The sequence below is a fragment of the Pseudomyrmex gracilis genome, unplaced genomic scaffold (assembly GCF_002006095.1).
Source record: "Pseudomyrmex gracilis isolate BER0280 unplaced genomic scaffold, ASM200609v1 scaffold_27, whole genome shotgun sequence".
In the NCBI taxonomy this organism is placed as follows: domain Eukaryota; kingdom Metazoa; phylum Arthropoda; class Insecta; order Hymenoptera; family Formicidae; genus Pseudomyrmex; species Pseudomyrmex gracilis.
The window spans coordinates 470,921-489,780 of NW_018020611.1; the positions used below are offsets into that span (position 1 = coordinate 470,921).

General features: G+C 36.2%; 1 protein-coding gene and 1 long non-coding RNA gene across 2 annotated transcripts; one reads left to right on the forward strand and one right to left on the reverse strand.

The window, feature by feature from the left end:
- Positions 1 to 829: 829 nt before the first annotated feature.
- On the reverse strand, positions 830 to 6,109 carry LOC109852314. The gene is made up of 3 exons (XM_020423354.1): positions 5,865 to 6,109; positions 2,142 to 2,693; positions 830 to 1,567 (listed from the first exon to the last, which is right to left on the reverse strand). Exons 1-3 carry the CDS (start codon positions 5,884 to 5,886, stop codon positions 1,467 to 1,469), a joined length of 675 nt encoding a protein of 224 aa, XP_020278943.1. The 5' UTR covers positions 5,887 to 6,109; the 3' UTR covers positions 830 to 1,466.
- Positions 6,110 to 15,184: 9,075 nt separating this feature from the next.
- LOC109852299 lies at positions 15,185 to 17,388 on the forward strand. Its single transcript, XR_002249989.1, has 4 exons — positions 15,185 to 15,329; positions 15,786 to 15,867; positions 16,379 to 16,739; positions 17,019 to 17,388. It is a non-coding gene; the product is annotated as an uncharacterized LOC109852299 (long non-coding RNA).
- Positions 17,389 to 18,860: the final 1,472 nt, after the last annotated feature.

Below are 18,860 nucleotides of genomic sequence, written 5' to 3' on the forward strand. Positions count from 1 at the left end.
AAATATCAACTTTTTCTTATTTTGTAAAAGTACTTTTTTCTTTTAATTTATGTACACATTATATTTTCTTTTATTTTCTAAGTATAAATAATTTAAATAATTTACAGATACAAACATAAGTAATTTTCTCTATAAATACAAAAACATCGAGTGTTTCATTAGTGAATTATTTTGTCACTTAATTTCCCTCGTGGCGCATTGCTTGAAAATTGGTCTGAGGGATACGAGAGAGCCATTTCGAATGTCAGGTTGAAACTGATGTTATCAAAATAACAACGATTTGACAAAACTGTTAAGCATAATTAGAATTATAATAGTGTTCGCTGGCTAACGCCAATGGAAGACCGTATTACTTTAATTAACGCGTATTCTCTGATAATAAAATACAACATGGTGTCCATTAAAACATAATTAACATTGGAAATTAGTTAAAAATCATGGACAATTTGTGATATTTAATAAAATCATTATATACAAAATAACATAAAAAAATATTTGATATTAGCTTAGGATTACATGTGCATATATTATATTTTGTACTCACACACAAACACACTCACATGCTTACATTCTCAAAATTTATTCGTCTTAAAATTCGTCGAATTTTAAGATTTTCTTCTTTCTCTCTTTATGTATGTATATACATATATATTTATTTATTTTATATATATATATATATATATATATATATATATTCATTATTAGTTTTATATATTTTGTTGTGGAAAATACTTTATTTAAAAAAATGCAATTTTAATTGTTTGACAATAAGCATGACAATCACAATGTTTAAGTAAGAATACATGTCTGGAAAAACGTCTTTCTATGGTTTAATTATTATATACAATTTTTAATTATTCAATTATTTTACATATTTTCTCTGTTTTAACAAAGCAGTTTTGTTATGTTAAGAAAAACCAAAAAGTTATCTCTTTATATTTTGCGTAATGCTGAATCAAACGTGATAACCTTTGCTACATGCCGTCTTTGATATTAAATCACGCATTATACGTAGAAGTCGTGCGTTGTTTGTTTATAAAACCTTGACATTTAGATGACTTTTCGATACACAAAAATAGTACTAAATACATTAATGGCATCTTTTACGCGAGCTATACATACACTCGACAATAATAGATGAAATTTATCTAGAAAGATCAATAATTATGATTTTCACATATAAATATTAAAACATAAAATACTACATCGTTCATCACTGTCATGTTTGTTTCAAAGATTGTTTTTTTTTTTTTTTTTTTTTAATAAGTATTTACTTTGCTCGAGATTTTTTTTCAATAAGTATCTACTTTAAAAATTAATTTAATTAGATCTCAAAATAAAAATCATCCCGCGCTCAATACTAATAATCGCAGATTCATTACATGTATACATATATACTTAACGATCCTTTATAAATTACTAATTTATCGATCAACACTCTTCTCAAAGTGATTTCCGTCGACGAGCTATCTTCGCCACCAGCTTTTTTCCATAATAAAACGAACCATCAAAGATAAGAGCATGAGGAAGATAATGACCGCCGCTGCCACAAGAATAGTGCCATATCCTGTCAAGATATATTTATTTTAAAAATCTTTTGCGTCATCCATTATCACACCTCCGTTTAGTGAATGATTATCTGCCAAGCAGTTTTGAACTCGACCTTGCTTTACGGGGAGGCGGGGGTAACGATGTTATTACTATATATGAGTGTTACGATCGAGTGAAGGTCAAGAGATAAAACTCGAACGATGATTGACTTATAATCTTATTGTTAGTTATAATTCCGTAGACAAAATAACACAATATTTAAACTATTCTTTCTGTTATTTTTCAGAAACTTGCTGATAGGCTTTTTTTAAATTAAAAAAATCTTATTTATCCGAGCATTCTACGTTTTATACAACTTTGACGTGTGAGATTTATAATTCTACATTGACATTCAAATGCAATGTAACTGATCTTTAAATGCAATAAGACTAACAGATACTAACAATACCGTGTTTGCTATTCACGCATGCGTGCGAAGCAATGACATTGGAATTGGCAAATAAATCTCTCCGTTTAATGGCAGATTTTGTGCTTTGAAAAATGCATGACGAAAAGAAAAAATGTGCAAAATTTTTACACGCGATACTTACTTCGTGTTTTTTTGTCGTCGACTTTCTCGACTATTCCGTTATCTGTAAACGATATTTCTCTCGACACTGAAGAATTTCCGTTGAATTTGAAGAAACGATAAGGCGTTAAAGTTGTGGATGGATATGATGTGTGTTGCTGGCCGTCAGTCACTTCGGGATGGAAACCCGCAGTTAGAGAAGTTTGAAACGAAGTCAGTGGTATTTCCACTCTGTAGGACGGCGACTCCGCGGAATACCGGTTTCCGAATGAAAAAAGTCCATAGGGCTGACAGCTGATGTAATCAGGTGGCGCAATCGCGCTGTAGGGCGGCGGGATCGCGGAGTAAGGTGGCGGATCGTCGTTGCTTTCGTTGTTGTTTACAGTGACTGGAAATACCGCGACTTGATTGCCGCCGATTTCCCCGGACTGCGCATTGCGACTCAATCCGCCGAACCTGTTCTGTAACGTCGAAATCCCCGAGATTTCGGACAGAAGTCCTGCGTGCGTGTTTGACGACTCGCCGCACACGTGACCACTTAACAGCTGCTCAGTCTCCGGACTTACCGGAAAATCTGCAATTAAAATTCAAGCGTTCGTTTATTGAATATTTTTCAGTAAAAATAATCCTGTGTTCTTACGTCCTCCATTAATTTACATACAAACTTTGCGAAAGTAATAGTTAATAAAATTAAAAATGTAATTTAATGTAATTAAACGACATTAGTGTGATTTCTCTATCACACAAGTTGCACAAAATAATGTTTTGAAATTGAATAATAATAAATCATAGTTTAATACATTAGTAAATTCTGTTTTTACATTCAGTTATGTTATTAAATAATTTCTAATCTGGTTTTTTGTAGTTTTTATAAATAATATATTTGTGCAACACATCTGGGTTTTGTTAAATATTATAAATAATTTATCGTTGCCATTAAAGTCAGACTATTAATAAACAATTCTACGCAACATTCATTTTTACTATCAATAAAAATTTGAAATATTGTAATAAATATTGTAACAAAGTGTACGTAAATAATTGCAAAAATAAGATGTTTTGAATATCTCGTATTTATTCTATTATTCAGTATCATTTATACATACATCTACGTTATTTGCGCATATATATTTATATGCAACAACAAACATATATAAATATAATAAAAGTTTTTAAAGATCAGCAATTAAGATATGCTGAGTGTATTGTGCATTTATATAACATCTAATCGTTCAAACAAAAACTTATAAAATGGATTTTGAACGTTGATTCATGCTAATAAACTTACGTGAACGACGTCGCGAATAAACATTTATCTGATCATGCATTTTCTGAGGCCGTCAAAGGATCTCATTTAAAAATATTATTTACATATTTTTAATGCTAATCCATTATGAATCTCACGCGACAAAGAATAAAGTATACGGACCGCTCCCAAAAGATAACCACGTGCACGCTATAGATACGTACGTAAATTCCAAGATTAGCTTCAACTTTACGACATGCACCGTCGGATATTATATAGTTACCGTTGACTTCAATATTTTTTTTTTGTTTTTGTTTTTTTTTTTTTGGAAGGAACCAACGCGTATATTTTGCGAGTCGCGTTTCCCACGAAATCTGATGCAAACTACATTGCTTCGACAGTTACAATCCGGTTTTATACCCTTCCGGTTCTGCTTTCAGTCAATGCGCGACTTCCTTGTTTCAGAACCAGACGCACACTTAGCTCACAGGTTTATTACGTGAACGCGCGGCATTTGATATCGCACCGATGTAACTACATGTTTGCATGGGCAAAGAAGTAATAATACGTAACGTGACTCAAACGCCTTGAGACATCCACGAAGGACAATTTGTTAGATTTAATCGAGAACACGTATAGTCAGAGACTTCATCACCGAGCTTTTTTAACTCGTTTAATTTATGAATACGTTGCAGAGAAGTATTCAAAAAAAAAAAAAATATGTTTACGTATCGCTTATTTATATAACATCCAGCCACTCTCGATCAAAATCTACCTGTGAAGTAAATTTTAACTACTATAAGAAAGAGAGAGAAAACCAAAACAAAAAATAAATAAATAAAAATAAATTAAATTTTTAACGTTTATTCATGCTAATAAGTTCTAAATGTATATTGAAAAAAATATGTTCTTGTCGTTAAAAAAATGTATTTTTTAAACATCTTTTTCTAAAAAAATAAGACGTTCTAAAGAAATTCTCTTACGAGAGAGAATTTGTAAAAACCTGATAACAAGTTTTTGTATGATAATTTACTATGCTGTGATAAAAGCGTTATAATTTGTCGTTGGAACTAGTTCACAGTATCACCATGTTGAACTGCGAACTATATTTTTACTGTTATCATTCGCTCGGTTTGAGTGAAAACAATTGCTTTAACAACTATCCTTTTTTCGTAGCTCTTTTAATGACGTACTATGCGTACGTGTTTAGTGACCTTTTGAGTATATAAGATTTTTCACAAGACGGTTTTCACAAGAACGAACGCGACTGATAGATATGCAAATTAGTATTGCGAGACGTAATCTTCTGATATTTCGAGATAATAACAATTATATCTAACTATCTATTATTCATATATTTCATCGTTAAGTCCTTGAGAGCCGATGTATTAGAGCCTTCACGCTATTCATAAAGCGCAGTCGCGCTGAAGAAACACTTTCTATTACCGTAGTTACTCGTAAATGGCAACGTGAGCCGAATTCCCGCGTCTCACGTTGCGTCAAGCGCATGCGTCCACTTTAAAGGAGCGTTTCACCCAAAGGCACCGGCCGCTTTCCATTCCGTAATGCAATCTATTAGCTGTTAAATAATTAATAGCTATCGTAAGAGGAAAATATGCAAGTACTTTCGCGTGTGTGCAGTTTATATAAGAATCGTCTTGACATACGCGCGCAATCTATTTTTCATCAGTTTGCTTAACAAAGTTATAATTCTAACATCTCTCTTTTTCTTTCTCTTTAAAAGCTTTATTATATTTTTCGAAAAAGATTGTTTGAATTTTTTGGAGACTAATGTTTAATTATATTATTATGTTTTCTTAGTTTTTTGTCACTATTTTTTATCTTATGTTTACATTTTTATTTATTTTTTTCTTGTACTTTTTTTTTAATTTGTATTTTTCATTTATACTCACTTTTCTGTTTTTTTTCTATTATATCTGTCAGTTTTTATTTTGATTTGTATGTTTTGCGTTTACGTTGCGCTTGAGCAAACTTTCTCAGAACGCCTAATAAATAAAAACACTATCTTATCTAAACCAAAAAAAGATTATTCTTTCAATATCAAAAGATGTTTGTGGTTTACAATCAACAAAAGAAAATGGCAGCAGAAATGGCCAGGAAGATGAAAACTTTCCGAGTGCATAACAACTTTCTCGTTATTTCACATATTACTTAACGTTTCTTACAGGTACTTAAATAACGAACTCCGCAAAACCGCACAAAATAGAAAAAGTGTACCAACTGTCTGTCAATTTTATAACATAAGAAACTTGTTCCACAATATATTACACACACACACACACACACATACACACAAAGTCGTAGATTATCCTGGTTGTTCCGCGATCGGAGAGCGCAGACATTTGTAACAAAGATGGAAATACAAAGTGAGAACATGGCGAACCGGTTTCCTCTGCAATTTGGAGCGTGCGGAGTGACGTTAAATATTCGAGCACGCGTTGCAATCTAGTCCGCCGCAAAATCGCGCGACAAATCTACCTTTTCCAGCGTTCCTCGACATTTCCTCATGCTACAGTGTGCGACGACTGCGAGAGAGCGACTGGGAACGTCGCGAGTGCTTTCGTGTGCGTCCGTGATCTGACTGACGACGGCAATCACGGACGCGATGCGCCTGGTGAACGTGTGTACGCACGTATCGCGCGTTTCGCACGCCGATGGGGAACCGGTAATAAAAAATGATGCGCGGCAAAACACGATGACGTTCGACAACACAACTGAACGAGCGGCGCGCACTGAACGCGGCAAAACTGCGATCGCTAACAGCGAGCCAATCGGCGAGCAATGCAAACACGACGACAAGGGGGTGGACACGTGACCGATTCCGCAAGATAATTAAAAGACTCCTGATGACCGTAGTCCAAAGTTGCAGGTGCAAATTAATTCCGATAACGAAAAGGACCAGATAGCTCAAAGAGAGCCATCGTATGTTATCAAAAGTTAACAAAATATAAGGTATATTTTGTAACTAAAAATATAAAACTGAATTCACACGTAAAAATTCTTCGACATATTTTTACATAGATTTTTAACAAAGATATATATATTCACATAAATTCTCTACGAACCGGTCGTCATTATATACATAGAAGAGATTTCGACAAAGTTCGTTGACGTGATGACCGCTTTACATGTGGTATGGAATTCATTTTAGACACATTGCAAACAAAATAATCAGCACTGCAGTTTAAAGTCAACTTTTAAACAAACATGTGTTATGTAATCGATTATTGCGCGCGGTAATAATAAACAATGTAATCTTAGCATATCTCATATATTGGATATTTTCGTGTAATATATTTATTATTTACATGTTTAGTTAAATTTATTTTATTTGTTATGTGCTCAATTAAGCAAAATTTTATATATAATTTTTATTTGACCAATAAATATATGTGTATTAAACAATTACATTGTGGCACAAACATTAGGTCACGTGAGGCAATTGCTGTCTTGTAAACAACGATAAATGTTATTGCTTAATTAGCATAATGACGTATAAAACTGTGTTAAGGTCGACGTCCGGTTTAGCGGGCGACCTCGATGGAGACGAGAGAGAGAGCTCCAATTATTTACATAGCATTGCGCGCGTATAGCTCCGGGCGAGTATAGTGGCGAACATTGCAAATCTTTTACAACTTGCCCTTTGTACGGCAAAGAACGTACATTCGATCGAGACGCTGATGATCAATGTCTTTCAAAATTGTCTCGATCGAAAATTTTATTTAAAAATATTAAATTAGATAGGGGATAAACGGAGATTTCTCATATACGTGATGCAAAATAGCATTCTATATGAATTTAGGAATTGAAATTTTAATTCAAACTCACGTGTAAAAATTACACAAAAAGAAACATATATATAAATATATTTATTTATTTATTTCGCAACAAACATTCAGCGTAAAGGCTTTCATGACCGTTTAAATTTCGCGTTGTCAGTTTGAAACTTAAGAGCCTAAACTCTTCATGAATTGAAGAAATTTTATCTTGACAATTTGTGATTCTTATTGGTGCCTTACGCTGTGTGTACTCTCATTACTATTCCTTGCTTTTTACTCACTAGTATAAAGAATAACGTAAGTAATAAGCTCATAATGACACATCACATAACGTCAACGTTTATTCGTCGAAAATTGCTAAGCTGTGATAAACTAATCATATTGAAGTCAGTTCCAATTACGTTATTATTATAATGAATAAATAATAATTCGATAATTATCATAAGTATTATATAAGCCATTAAGATGAACTTTTTACACACTGCGTGTGTTAGTATCTGCTACGTCAGCAATCTTCTATTACTGATTATTTGCGTTCTTAAGACTGTTTGTAGAACCTTTCGTGGCAGAATTAATTTAAATTGCATACATATATTTTACATATCGAATTCTACATCCTGCGTGGTCAATTACGTTTTTACAGCGTGCACAAATGTATGTACATATCTTGAATATCTAATCGGCTATTTAGTTGACGGAAAACGAGACTTGATTTTAATTTTCAGCTTGCAAAGCAAAAACAGACAACTTGATCTCACAACATGCCAGTACACGCTATTCATAGAAACTTATTTCGTGAGTCGTGTCTTGCATGCGATTCGCATGGTACTGTCGCAGTGTATATGTGTATATATATATAGATATACATATACACATATATATATTCACGATTACGTGTTTCGCATGTCTTTCGCGCAGTCTGCAAGACGATTCCTCCGGAATTCGCGCGACGCTCGTTCTCCCTGGCCGGTCGTTTTACGGTCGTCGGAATAACCCCGTCGTGATTTCCCGCGGATTCGGAGGAAAGACTCCGGCGAGAGAAGACGACGGCGGCGATTTCTCGAAAACCAGGTGCCATTCTCGTACGTTTTATTTCCGGAGACAGCCGCGTCGTAAACCGACTGCGGAATGAGACGTCACACTTTCGCGCGGTCTGCTACAGTTTCTATCCCGAGCCCGATGTTTCACGGGTAATTCTCGTGTCGCATTAAATTATTTACTCGAACACAAACACGAGTTTCAGTTCATTAGTGCCAATAAGTAGCAATTTCGCGGTTAGCGGAAAAGTTTTGTGAAAAAGATAAAAATCAGACACAAAAGTATTTTACAGCATCGTAACGGAATCAAATTAATTATTGTTATCGAAAACTAGCACAGTCGAAATGATGTGAGTTCAGTCGTCGTCGGTTTCCATTGTGCGAGAAGTAGCCGTTCTTGATCGATAAAAAAGTTAAATTTTTTACTTTACAATTGTGCGAAAAGTAATTTAAGAATTAAAAACTTTATATCATATTTTTTTATATTTATTCAGGAGAATTTCAATGTAACTTTGTCAAAATCACTATTGAACAATCTAGCTGATTATTAATAAGCATACGTATCGTCAGCGTGCGTATCGTCGGCTGTTCATCACGTGAGTATGTCGTTAAGATTACGATGATAAAGATGACAGCCCTTAATCTGCGGGGCTTCGAGGCAATCTCCTCGTTTTTACTGCGAGTGCGTGAACAGTGCACGTGGCGGAAAAGGGAAACGCACTTTCCGTGAACGTCGGTCATAAAGGTGGGTTACTACCGGGGACGCTCGCTATGACTGCTCTTCGTCTACGTGAAACTGCTCTCATAGCACGTTCGTGCCTCCTTCTTTCCCCGACACACCATATGTATAACCGTTCATGGCGCGCATATACGCCGCGCGTCCTACGAGCTGCCGGCGTGCAAAACGTGCCTGTTAAAATTTGACGTCGTCGTCTCCGACGCTCGCATACGCGATGGGTCGTCCGGCCATATTCGGAGAGAGCGAGGGATGGGACTCGCCACCGGAAACGGAGAACAATAAGGTCAGGAAAGGAAGGAGCCGTACGCTCTGTAAATTAACCAATTAGTCTTCACCCGAGTGCTGCATAATTAAATAAGTCATCGCAGGTGGTCTTTAAATTTTGGGAGAGCTTATGTACAAATGTTACACGAAGGATATTCAGAGGCAGAGCGTACAATGTTTTTTCAGCGAGTCAAAGTTATTTTGAATTCCGCAGAGTCAAATGAGATTTTAAGCAAGCCACTTAAAAATAAATGACCTCGGTCATTTGAAAGTAAATAAGAGAATAGATTTCGCTCGCGCGACCGAAGAACACATCGCCGTTTAAAAGCATCCTAATTTAATGAAACATTCCAACTTCAGAGTTGCCTTTCTTCGTTCGGTCTTGTAGCGAAATTCCTCATCATCGATTTCCATTCTTCGGCTAACAACTTTTGCGGCGTACGCGGCAAACGAGCGCTAACGACTGTCGCAAAACGAATGAACGAACGACTGTTTCGCCACAAAGAACGGGGAACGGAAGCGCTTGCGGTGTCACTCTGTAGCAATTTTGCCAAGTTGCAATCCAGATACACAAGTTCGACGTTCCGTGCTGCACAGGATAGATTAGATTTGGCTTAAGAGCGGATGAACTGTCCCGCGATAAAAGCAGGTAATTCCAACGACGCTCGCTAACTTCAAGCGCGACTCGGGCGCTCGGAAAATAATCAGCTGTGCCACGGGGATAGGAGAGTCGTGGAGCTGGTTGGTCGTGTCAACCAGGCCACGACACAGAGACAAAACCACCCTTTTTCGCTCCAAAGAACCAGCGCAGCGAGAAGGGATCGTCTTTGTGCTCGGCGGAAATCGTAAGATTGGTATCGTCGCTCGGCTGCCACCCGGCATTGCGCTTCACGGCGCGGCGGCGTCATTGCCACACAGTGGTCGTCGTCTTTTATTTCGAGGGAAATTAACGACGACTGTCGAGTAATTGTCGGGCGTTAAGCTGCCGCGGAACGTAATTACGCGGGGACAAAGCGGTGCGCGAAGTAAATACGAAAACGCGGCCGCGGGACGGGAATTTGTCGCAGAGCTCTTTCGAAGCGACGAAACTTCTTCGGAAACTCCAAAGTGTAGTCGCCCTCGTTGTTTCCCCGGTCCCCGCGGAGAGAGTTTTATAATTGGCGAGAGAGCGTCTTTCTTGAACGAGAAGCGCGCGAACGTGAATTTGTGATAATTAATAAAATTTAAATGAGACACAGTCGCGTGTCAAAGAGAACCGAGCTCCGAAAAACTCAAACAGATATCGATTGTTTTGTGGTAATACTTCGTAAAACGTGTCCGAAGGGGATGTGCCGCTATAGCTTTCCGACGTGAATTAAGCGCGGTGGCGGCGTAATTACAGCGAGAACAAAGCGTGAGGCACGCGCGGGCGTGCGCGTCGAAGTAAACACGAAGATATAATGGCACGAATTTGTCGCGGGCCGGCACGAGCGCGCCGCTGCATCCGTTATCGGCGACCATTGCAACGGCCGACTACAGGTGGGGCCCGCGGCTGTAATTTAAAAGTCCATTTGTTCCTGGATAACGTCAGGAAATGCCGACGCCACCGGCATGCGTATTTTATCCGAAAAATATTGGAGCTGAAAATTGTATACGAGCTCGAACACGTAGCAAGAAACATGTCTCGAGCGCAAAACGCACACGAAGAACTCGAAAAAAGAAGACAAGAAAGAAAGAGAAAGTAAGACGAGAATAAATAAACGAACTTTTTTTTGAAAAAGCCTTCAAAAACGAACGCTTGATTTGCAGTCTGCTCTAAAATTCTATTCATTTTTGTTACACATTATATTTTCAATTTTTATCTTTCTATTTAATACATACATATATATAATTATATCTTTTATATCGATGTTTATATCGGTAAATATAAAATAGCACACGTGTAGTCACACACGCGTGTATCTCGATACGCGCAAATAGATTCATCATTCGTACGTGTTTATTTTTTCAACGGAAAATGTCAAAAATAGTTGATATGAAATTAAACGCACATTTGTGTACGCGGAGTTTTGCAATTCCACAAACTGATCTCCAGTAAAAATCTATCCCGAAAAAACTCGAATTTCGACCTCTGCTCTTTCGACCATTTAGCATCGTGATAACATCAAACTGTGTGAACAGCTCTTCTAGGTTGCGATGCAGTAAATAAATTTCTTTTGAAAGAAAAATTGTTTAGTTTTATTTACTTATGTGTTACGTATGTGTTTTATTACGTAAGCGTCTATACAATCATACGTAATTCTGTAAGGAATTGTGAGTGTTTTATAAAAGTTTAAAGGTCAAAATTCACCGGTTTTAAATAACATGCGTACTGATTTGCATAATATATACGACTTGCAAAAATTATGAAATGTCGATCTCCCAAAGTATAATATTAATGTTTTATTTAATTTAAAGAAACTTTTTACTCAAAAGAATTTTATTGTATTCTATTTAATATTTTATTAATATTATGAATACTGAAATATATATCTATATACACAAATCACTAAATTCAAAAAGCATGTGGTTAAATTATAAAACACTATGCAAAAGACAAATCCGTGCGACCGAACGAGTCAGCTGCATTTTCATTTCTGTTTATTCTATGCATTTTCAATGCTAGTTTTAATGGTATTTGAGTTTCTTTTTACGGATCAGCGGACCATGCACGCAGTGGCAAATAGAAATCGTTAACTTGACAGCTTTGCGCGCGCAAACACAAGCGTGAGGTAAATGCGAAAGAATTAGAATTTGCACGTTTGCAAATGCATTGACTTGCATGTATTTTAGAGAATAAATTATGGAAATTTGTATATTTTAAGATTCAACGATTTCTCTCTCTCTCTCTCTCTCTCTCTCTCTCTCTCTTCCTCTCTTCCAACTACTCGCATGAGCTAAATAAACGACCGCGATATTCTCCAGAACGTGATATCACTGCTTAAGAACAATGTCGAGAGAAATATATTTAAACAAATTTATTGAAACAAATGTGGTTGACATGTACAAAAATAAAATGCGATTTTACACGTCTTGTATAAAATGTTCTTGGAAAAACATCTTGGCTATAACCTTGGCGATCATCCTTTTGTTACCAGTAAATAAACATTTGTGAGTTATAGACGCGAAGAGAAAAAAATCCGCAATTACCGCTCCCTTTTTTTTGCTCTCTCTCTCTCTCTCTCTCTCTCTCTCTCTCTTCGTTGAATATTGTATTCACTTTAAAATAGAAACTGCGTACAATTTCTTGTATTTACATCGATATAATTGAGACTGCATCTTACGGTATCCTTGAACTCGCGCATTTTTAGCTTTCTTGTTAAGTTTTACAACTTCTACTTGAAACTAATCATCATCTTAAAATTTAGGTTTGCTACGGTGCAGTGCTTCATCAGACTTGAACAAAAACTAGCTGTCTTCTATCGACTTTATATATTCTTCCTCATTGACTTTACATGCTGTACATACGTGCGACGATACAGCTGTAGCGAATTGCCGCGGATGTCACATTGCCATTTTGCTTTCTAGCTGACAGAAACCACCTTCACAGCCGGAAATTATGTGGCGTGAATTCAGTGCCTTACCGTTCGACAGCCTGTCTGAGTACATTTTCCGGCACCACACGCTAGACGCCCAAGTCCCGCGGAAGCGCGACCTCTGACGTTTTAAGATCGTATATTACCCGCGTTCCAGGAGCTACATGTGACGTTTTCCGTATCACGTAAATCGCGCGCAAAATGCGTGTTTTGTCATTTCGCGCTGACTAACGCACGATGACAACATGTATGTACAAAAACTAATATGATAATTATTTACGTTGTTATGAAAAAACAGTATTTACGATAGACTCGAAAGAAACGAACATTATGACACTTTTCAAACAAAAACGTTATTAATACTGTCTGACCAAACCCACACTTCAAGTTTTTAATCAAACATGACTCAATTCCGACTTCGCGATTTCTCTATAAATTTGTTTAAAAATGAATCACACTTTTCTTTTTTTTATTTTGTGACTACTCCCTTTTTTAAAAAGAAGAATATGTAGAACTCACAAGACACGTAAATATATAATACACATATAGACAGAACAAATATATCCGATAATTACTCTCGCAATTAAAAAAAAAATCTAATTGCGAACGTGATCTTCGACAAGCGTATTGTTTAACGTACTAATATTTATTCCGAGATATTCATTTTACACGCAGAAAAGAAGAAAACAAGTTCACTTCTCTTTCAGAAGTTATTGATGCACCGCAACTGTACTTGCGGTTTACCAAATATAAGTTATTCAGTTTTATACGTTGTGACGCACTGTTCAGCAAATAAAAAATTAACATATTCTGTTAGTCCGAGCAGTACACGTGCACATCTAAGTATAATATCAATTTTTCTGTCTTTGTTTTGTTTCACAGATCATATGTTGACGTCAGATTCATGAATAAGTAATTCGATCTTTTTTTTTCACATTGAATTATATGAATAAGCAAATAATTTTTTAAGTTTATGCTATTGTTGTGTCTGGACACTAATATAACGTACCATTCCACTAACGCTGATAATTATATTCTGAAAATATACACTTGTGTTGATTTATTGACACGTAACTGACACGCATGCATACTATGAAAGATGTTCACTTGTAATTCTTTATTATTATACGAATGAAGATGATGTATACTTAATGTTTTTTTTTCTTATTATTTAATATTTTAATTTTATATCAACGTCTTTCATATCGTCCGCACATTTCTAAAGATGCGTTTGTTTTGAGCGTTCACATGCTTTGTGAGCGTCAGTATGTTTTACATTTGAAAAGCAATGAAGACAAAGCGAGCGCATCCTATCACATATTTTGTCTACTTTACTAGTTAAACAAAACAGAAGTATCTCTCGAAAAAATGCAATTTCTAATGTTGCGCCGATTCTTTAATTACAAGAAATACGCGCGCATACGTACGGCTTTGCTCGTAACAACATTCGCCGGAGTAAGTGGAAGTTTGATTTAGTCGATGACACGCGACGTCACGTACGCAACTTTTTTCCGTCGCGTTTCGAGCGTTGACGAGTGAACGACAAGTGTCACATTTGGCGCCAGGGTGACTCTCGGAGCGGCGTGGCGCCACAACGACGTCATTTCGAAAGAAGGAGACAAAAAGCGCGAAAAAAACAGTGTGGAAACACACACGATAAAACACCAGACGTGCGTACGGACGGAACGACGACGATGGACGCGCGAGACGAGATGTAGCGACGTGTGCATCGCGTGCATCGGCAAGAAACAGAGAGTGGAAGAAAAAACAGAGGTTGCGATAGATAAAAAAAGGCGCACTACCGTCGAAGCGAATGGCAATTCGAATTTCTGTCGTTACACAAATAGCTCGCGCTGCATTTTTTTATTTTTGTTTTTTTTTTTTGTTTTTTTTTTACAGACACACACGTCCGCTTGGCGCCGAAATCATTGATTAAATCCTGGCGCCGACCTATTTTTCCCCTTTCGTGATCTGCCCATCCCTCTGCCGCGCCGACTCTTGTCTTCCCGACCATCTTGCGTCACGTGTGTCTCGCATACGTTTCAACTTTTTGGCACCCAAGTATGCGCGTGTGTTATTTCCACGCCGAATGAGAATCGCTGGAACCCGTTCGGCTCGGAATAATCCATAAACATCGCTTTCTCTCATCGCGTATTACGTATTTTATGGCGCGCCACGGACGTTTTAAAGAAAAAAAAAGCCAAAAGTCGACACTCAATAAAGTACGAGCGCGCGACACACGTGTGCTTATGTAATACGAATTATTAACGTGTCAGTGTAACACTGTTACGCAAAATGTTACGCCATGTATTACGGATCAATATCGCAAGGTACAATTTCGAAAAGACGCGTGCGTATCTTTTAACGTGATTTTATCAATTTATTTGAACTTCCCGCATTAGCGCTTCCTTTTTCAGAAGTGGGGAGTGATAATAAGCTGGTGATAGATAAGCATTCTCGTAACTGTTAGTGTAGCCTCATATTTTAATGGCAACAGGTTGACACCAGTGTTTGACAGTGAAACTCAGGGACACGGACACTTAATAGCATCACAAACAAATAAAAGAAGTGTATGTATCTTTTTATATGATTTTTTTCAATACAAGTAAAGTGTAATAATAATTAATAGAGTAAAATGTGATCGTACTTAGTTATCAGACGTTTATGAATATTTAACTAATGACAAAAGTGTAATCAGAATATATCGGAACATACGTAAGTATTGCGGTATGTCGCAAATTTTTTAAAATAAACTGTAAACAATTGGGAAAACTCGATACTATAGTATTGTATTAACGCACGTATTAAACTTCGAAATTAATGACTATAATAACAGTTAAATGACCAATGACAGTTAAATGATCTTTATAGATTTAATAATGCGATATCAATAAACAACGTTGAAATTAATATTACTAATATATTATATATTATATATTATATATTTATGAGAGTTTGAACGACATTGTGAAATTTTACGTAAAAGTGTGAAATCTTTGTCAATGAAATTTTAATTTGAATTTTAGGTAACGCACAGAGATTATATATCTAACTGCGTATAAAATATTTGTCATATCATCGTCACAATTGACAATATACATATATCAGGTAAGATAAATATTCATTTTGTTCTGTGATTATTACATATAAAATTGATAAATTACATTTATCTGTCAGATTTCTAATATATCTCTGCGTAATACTAAGGATGTCTTTCATGCAAAGTATTTTTATATTTCATTACAAAAGGTGTGTTTTTACTATATTAAAAAACATTAAAGACAACAAGATTAAAGATAATTTTGATAACGATTCTAGAAAATTCAACTGGACTTTCGAACGAATGTAACACACACACATACGCGCGCGAATTATTTTATTATTTTTCTTCAAAATTATCTTGCATTTAAATATGTTATCGCGTAAAATATTTTAAGTATTCTTTTTATCGTGACTACATTGATATCTCCATGTGTTGTTTTTTAACGATATGTATCTGATATATATCTTTACTAAAATTTTTCACGTTATATTTAATTTTAACGATCACATCAATCGTAAATTTTAAAATTCTCTTCTGTGTAAATTAACAGCACGCTTCATTCTTTCACATTTTCAGAAGCAACTGTTGCATGTTAAACGTGAAGCTATGCAGCATAAATCGGACGTTTATACAATAAACAATGCAGCGCCACCTTCGTACGCAGAGGTGACGGGACAGATTCCAATGAGAAACAACTTAAATGTATCTCCGCCTAATCAAACAACGATATTCCACAACCAAGGATCCACATCTATGCCTGATGGCGTTTCGCCACCCACAGCGCCATATTTATATGTGCCGAATACTTTTTATTCGAATATCCCAACAACAACGCCTTACCCGATATATCCGCTAAATCCACAAAATCCACAAAACCAATTCGAGACTACAATCCCTCCTAATACTATAATTGCAAGTAGGGAGAATAACGTCGCAGGTAAGTATCAGCAAATCGTTTCAACGGTAAATAAAGTTATTATAACAATTAAAAGAGAAGCACTGTTGATATCTTTTTTTTAAATTTATTTTTTAATTTGTAAAAGAGTAACAGAGATGAACTTTTAGGCGTATTTATTATTTTTGTTATAAAGATCTGTATTACTTTTAAGTAAACTATTTGTAGCAAGCATGTAAAATTATCTTGTTATAAGATTACTTGTATTGCGCACTTAAACAATTGATTTGTTTCTAATAAGTTGTTTTTTTTATGTTTCAGATGGATGTATGAAAATATGTAAAGTGATACTTGTACTAATATTTTGCATGTTTCTATTCTTTTTGTTCGTTTTTATACTTATCAAGGCAACTAGTTAGCCGTACTAATTTTTTTTTATATTAATCGAGTGTGTTAGAAAAATACAGAGTTATATATTTATTATATTACAATACTGCCACTGTAGTACATAGTGTCGTTGCGAAATCGTGTCTCGCAATTATAATATTTTATCATTAGTTTGTTTTGTTTTCACAACTGTAAAAATTAAAGAATTTTATCAACAACTGTGACAAAGATTATATTGCACCATCGTGTGATTAAACAATTATAAAGATTAATATTTTTGTTGCGACATTCCATTATTTATTGTAATAACACGTAAATCACAAGTCTTAATAGAAAAAAAAAATATATATACATTTTCTCTTCTTGTGCGTCAATCGCTGCAGCCACCATCCCAACAGCTTTCGCTATAAAACAAGTCATTGCCACCTATGAACCGGCGAGAACGATAAGAATCGCTCTTTCCGAGGCATCATAGTGTTCCTTCATTTTTCTTCTTTTCCGCATAAAATGACCCATAAAGCCTATTCACGACGATATTACACGGTGTAAAAATAACATAACGATGAAAGAGGAGAGAGGAAGAAAGAGAGGAACGCGAAGGATGGAAACGTTAACGGCCTTTTACCATACAAGATCGCGAGATGCAACAAAATCCCGTATTGCATCGTGTCCTCTCGTACGTATTAAAGCACCGAGCATTAAAGTCGTCGATCGATGTGCGGGCGACACGGTGAAGTCCGCAGTATAAGTAACGACCATATTTCGCAGTTATAACAAACCGTCTCACATACACGTTGGAAAGCGTGGGTGATCGTGGAGGAGGTGGCGAACAGACCGACGCGAACGGACCCGCGATATTGCCTGCTTTTATTATTGGCGCAATAAAACTCCTCGGTAAAACTCAGTAATAATTTAAAAGTTGAGCGCCGTTTAGCTCGAGCGCGCCTTCGGGCGTCGCGCCGCACCGCGCTTCGAGAGGTGAGAACTAGTCGATCGACATCATCCGGTCGTGATAGACACAATCGACGTAATCTTCTGTAAATACGTCTCACGACTACAGAAAATCGTGAAAACGATTCTTTTTATTCTTTGTTATCTGCGCTACTTGCGTATAAATATATTATGTCGTATCTCGAACGTGTGTGTATGATTTCATCATCAATGTCGATTAAATATATGTTAGAGATAAGATACCGTGGAATGCGCGTGTAAAGCCTTTCACATAAATGCAAAGATCGAGAGAAATAGTGCAAGACGACTAGAACCAATAGACAATCTAACAATTTACACAATTTCCCTTACATATGCACGTGCTAACAAAAAAGACGCAAATACTTTATTTACATAATAAACGTCTACAGAGAGACTTCTTACAAAATGAATGACTTTGCATATCCTTCGAAGCTCGTGCGCTTAATTAATTCCGTACGCTGTACAATCGCTGGAAAAGATGCACAAAAAAAATCAAACTTATCGAAGAAACTCACCGCGCACAGTTCGCTGATCGACGAAGAATTTACGTAGCGACGGCTTTTGTGCGATTCCGGCGAAAATCGATCAGAAAAGCTTGAATAAGCGCGAAGTACGTATTGTCGAACGGGCGAAGAATACGGGAATTGTCGTTAGCCCCCCCCGGGTGACACGCTGAGTCGCGGAGGCGGAGAGATGGGAGACTAGATATACGGTCGAACGTTGAGAGTGTAACAAGGTTTTCCGTTATCGAGTCTAAGATATTTCTAAAAAACGAGCGCTGATCGCGATGCATCTTCTCGATGG

Excerpts from the sequence above, each read along its gene's own strand:
- LOC109852314 (XM_020423354.1), bottom strand. The coding sequence starts at position 5,886 with ATGTCGAGGAACGCTGGAAAAG. Across the intron at positions 2,694-5,864 it reads GTCGAGGAACGCTGGAAAAG|ATTTTCCGGTAAGTCCGGAG; the intron begins GTAGATTTGTCG and ends TTTTAATTGCAG. Across the intron at positions 1,568-2,141 it reads CGACGACAAAAAAACACGAA|GATATGGCACTATTCTTGTG; the intron begins GTAAGTATCGCG and ends ATATCTTGACAG.